Below are 4,307 nucleotides of genomic sequence, written 5' to 3'. Positions count from 1 at the left end.
GTCAATTCATCCAGTAAAACTTGTGCATACTTCGCAAAGTTCTCGTATTGTGTTTCTCAGCTCCATTAATTCACTTATATTCCTCTCTAAATTGTCTATTCTTGCTAGCATTTCATCAAACCTTTTTTCAAGGTTCTTAGTTTCTTTGCATTGGGTTAGAACATGTTCTTTTAGCTCACAGAAGTTTCTTATTATCCACCTTCTGAAGCCTGATTCTATCAGTTAATCACACTAATTCTCCATCAGGCCTTGTTCCCTTGCTGATGAGGAGCTGCGATACCCTGAAGGAGGAGAGGCGTTCTGATTTCGGATGTTTTCTGCCTTTTTGCGCTGGTTTCTTCCCATCTTTGTGGATTTATCCACCTGTCATCTTTGTAATTGCTGGCTTTCAGATTGGGTCTCTGAGTGGATGTCCAGCTTGTTGGTAATGATGTTATTTCTGTTTCTTTGTTTTCCTTTAGCGGTGCTTCTTCCCCACAGAGCTGGACCTTCCTGGTTTCAGCTGTGCTTGCTGTGAAACTCTCAACCGTCAGCGTTTCCAATTGCTGTTTTTTTTTTGTGGGGGCGGGACCAGCCAAGCCAGATCACCTGGCTCCCCCACCTCGGAGCCCCCTTTTTTCTTTTCCTAATTGAACATTCGATTCTCTCCCAGATGCCCCAGTCACCCGCCGAAAAGGCGCCGGGATCTATGCAATTTCCCCTGTGGTGACCGTGCCGGCTGAAACAGTGGCACTGATATTCGTGGTGCTTTTCTTTCCCGGAATCTCCCGGTCTGGATCCCCACTTCAGTCCCCTTTTCAAGCAGCTGAATGGGCGACTCTGCCTTCACGGAGCTCCAAACGCCAACTAAAAGGGCACCCAGTCCCACATACTCCGCACTGAGAACCGCCACACCGGGACGCCGGCAAAACAGCCGCTCCCGCCAAAAGAGTTGTGCTGGTGACCCGTGGGGCTCCTCTGCTGGGAATCTCCTGGTCTGTGGGCAACAAAAATTGGTCTGGAAGTCTGACTTCTACTCACTCCCTGCGTCTTCACTGGGAGCTGCAATCCTGAGCTGCTGCTAATCGGCCATCTTGGATCTCTCTCTACCTTCCATTATTAACGAACAGGGTTTCCCTTTCTCCACATCCTTACTGACGGTGGTTATTTTGTATGGATTAATGTAGCTTTGTGTACCAGTTTTTAAGCCCAGAAATATTTTTCTCACCAAAAGTTGTTACTGTTTTTAAAAATCTCTTCTTATTATGAAGAGAAATGTTAAATTTGTTCTTATGAAGACAATAGTACTCAGCTTTTGTAATCTGCCTTTTTTAGTGATGATGAATGCTTTTTAATATGTCTATTTGCTGTTCGTATTTTTCACTAGAAGAATAATGTCTTAGGACTTAAATGTCCTTTCATGCATCTTCTTACTCATATAACAAACCTCCCCTCAGGATACTGTAAAATGTTGATGATTAGATTAAAATTAAGGGTTAGGCTTCTGCTGTAATATCTATTTTGAATCTATTGATTTTTTTTTCTGTTTTTCCTCTTTGTTTTTAGGAATGCATACAGAGGTAGAACAGTTTTAAAATAGTACACAATTTGTTGATGGAAATCTGTCATGAAATATTTTATTTCGTGTTTTAAATTTTCTTCAGGTCTGCAAAGAAAGCAGAGTTGGAAGAAAATCAGCGGAGCTATAAACAGAAAAAGAAAAGGCGACGTATTAAGGTTCAAGAAGATTCATCCAGTGAAAACAAGGTAATAATGACATTTACCACATGCTTGGATTATGACTGGTACAGTATACTGTAGTAATTATGCTGTTACTGCCTGGTTTCATTCATTCATTGTATTCTGCTGGCTTCTTTACATTTTATGCTTGTGGAAGGATTTGTTTATTGAAAAAAATATATATGTAAAAGTATTAATTTGACATTATCAGTTTTTTTCTATATCTTAATTTTTAATGGAATTTTAAGCCATTCTAATTCCTCATTTTGTATTTGTAGTGATGTGAATGTTCTCTTTTCTGAAGACGAAATACTATCCTGAATGATGACTTATATGTGAATAAATTTCTTCTGGTAACAAAATTAGCCAATTTGAATTTTTTGTATATAAGCAGACTTACACAAAGTAAAAGGAGTCTATAGTAAGTTTGATTCTGTCAACACAATGCTTTTCCAGAGGGATATTTATTTTTTGAAAATTAACTTGTTAAATATTTTAAAGTATACAATTCAGTGGCCTTAATTATATTCACTGGCAGAAACTCTTTACTCATTAAATATAAACTTCATTCTCTTCTATCCCCCATCCCCTGGTAACCTCTATTTTCATTTATGTCTCTCTGAATTTGCATATTTTAAGTACCTCATATAAATAAGTTGAATCATGCAATATTTGTCCTTTTGTATTTGGCTGATTTCACTGGCATAATATTTTTTAGATTCATCCATGTTGTAGCATGTATCAGAATTTCATTCCCCTTTTAAGGTGAATAATATTCCACTGTATGTGTATGTCATGTTTTGTTAGCCCCGTCATCTGTTGATGACATTTAGGTTGTTTCTACCTCTTGGCTATTTTGAATAATACTATTATGAATATGGGCGTATACATATCTGTTTGAGTTCTGCTTTTAATTATTGTGGGTATATATGGAAAAATGGAATTGCTACATCATGTAGTAGTTGTATGTTTATCTTTTGGAAAACTCCATCCTGTTTCTCTCTAGTTTCTAACATTTGACATTCCTGTTAGAAGTGTACCAAGGTTCCAGTTTGATTGCATCTTTGCCAACACTTCCTTTCTTTTTTTTCTTTCTTTTTTTTAACAAGAAACATCCTAATGAGTGGGAAGTGGCATTTCATTCTGGTTTTTATTTGTATTTTCCTGATGACTGGTGATATTCAACATCTTTTCATGTGCTTATATCTTTTGAGAAATGTTTATTCTACTCTGTAGCCAATTTTTAATTGAGTTGTTTGTTTTTTTAATAGATGTTGAAGAGTTGGTTTTTAAAATAACACTATTCTTTATTGCTAAATATAATTCTAATGGTTTTCAGCATGTTTTTTCCTACCTTTTCCTGGCATGTTAATTAATGGAATATGAATCAGATAAATTAAATGACTTTGTACTGTTTACCTCTAATTGTTTAAATTCTATAGAGTAATTCCGAGGAAGAAGAGGAGGAAAAAGAAGAGGAGGAAGAAGAGGAGGAGGAGGAAGAAGAAGATGAAAATGATGATTCCAAGTCTCCTGGAAAAGGCAGAAAGAAAATTCGAAAGATTCTTAAAGATGATAAACTGAGAACAGAAACACAAAATGCTCTTAAGGAAGAGGAAGAGAGGCGAAAACGTATTGCTGAGAGGGAGCGTGAGCGAGAAAAATTGAGAGAGGTAACTAATTTCTTTCTTTTTTTTCTTTTGTAGGTACAGGGTCTTGCTATGTTTCCCAGGTTGGCCTTGAACTCTTGGGCTCAAGTGATCCTCCCACCGCAGCCTCCCAAAGTGCTGGGATTACAGGCATGAGTCAACGCATCCAGCCTTAATTTATTTCTATTAGTGATTATTTTATTTCATATATGACTTCAATGTATTTCAGCATTTTAAGAGTAGAGTGTTGTAATCTACCACAGTTTTCTTTTTTTTTTTAGACGGAGTCTGGCTCTGTTACCGAGGCTGGAGTGCAGTGGTGTGATCTCAGCTCACTGCAACCTTTGCCTCCTGGGTTCATGTGATTCTGGTGCCTCATCCTGCCAAGTGGCCGGGCCAGAAGCGTGCACTACCATGTCCAGCTAATTTTTGTATTTTTAAGTAGAGTCGGGGTTTCACCATGTTGGCCAGGCTGGTCTTGAACTCCTGACCTCAAGTGATCTGTCCGCCATGGCCTCCCAAAGTGCTTAGATTACAGGTGTGAGCCACCATGCCCATCCTCAACCACAGATTTTTAGTTGCAATTTATTTTTCCTGCTGTCACTGTTCTATGCAACTTAAAATAGTCATTAAGCTCTATTAATTTAATTAAGTACATGGAAAGAATTGAGATTCTTGAATGATCACCGAAATGGTTATGTTGTATTTTGAGTAGAGAAATGTTTCAAAATTATTTCTTAAATCCGTTAAATATTTCAGTTTTTAAAATGGACTTTATGTTACAAAAATTTTCAGATTCATAGGTGGAGAGAATAGTGTAATAATTCTCCCTGGATCTATTAACACAGTTTCAGCAGTTACTAACACAGGACTAGGCTTGTTTCATCTATCTTTTTTTTTTTTTTTTTTTTTTTTTTTTTTTTTTTTTTTTTTTTTTTT

General features: G+C 37.1%; 1 protein-coding gene across 13 annotated transcripts in view; it reads left to right on the top strand.

The window, feature by feature from the left end:
* LOC108297236 (transcriptional regulator ATRX) overlaps positions 1–4,307 on the top strand; it is a 224,578-nt gene that overhangs the window by 128,400 nt on the left and 91,871 nt on the right. For all 13 annotated transcript variants that reach the window (XM_017519955.2, XM_017519956.2, XM_017519954.2 and 10 more), the window contains 2 exons: positions 1,644–1,746; positions 3,162–3,392. In XM_017519955.2, the coding sequence (XP_017375444.1) occupies positions 1,644–1,746; positions 3,162–3,392 (334 nt within the window). The remainder of the gene's footprint in view (positions 1–1,643; positions 1,747–3,161; positions 3,393–4,307) is intronic.

Source organism: Cebus imitator, unplaced genomic scaffold (genome assembly GCF_001604975.1).
Source record: "Cebus imitator isolate Cc_AM_T3 unplaced genomic scaffold, Cebus_imitator-1.0 Scaffold783, whole genome shotgun sequence".
Taxonomy (NCBI): Eukaryota; Metazoa; Chordata; class Mammalia; order Primates; family Cebidae; genus Cebus; species Cebus imitator.
The sequence above is the reverse complement of the archived record's forward strand: the minus strand, read 5'-3'. Positions and strand labels throughout refer to the sequence as shown.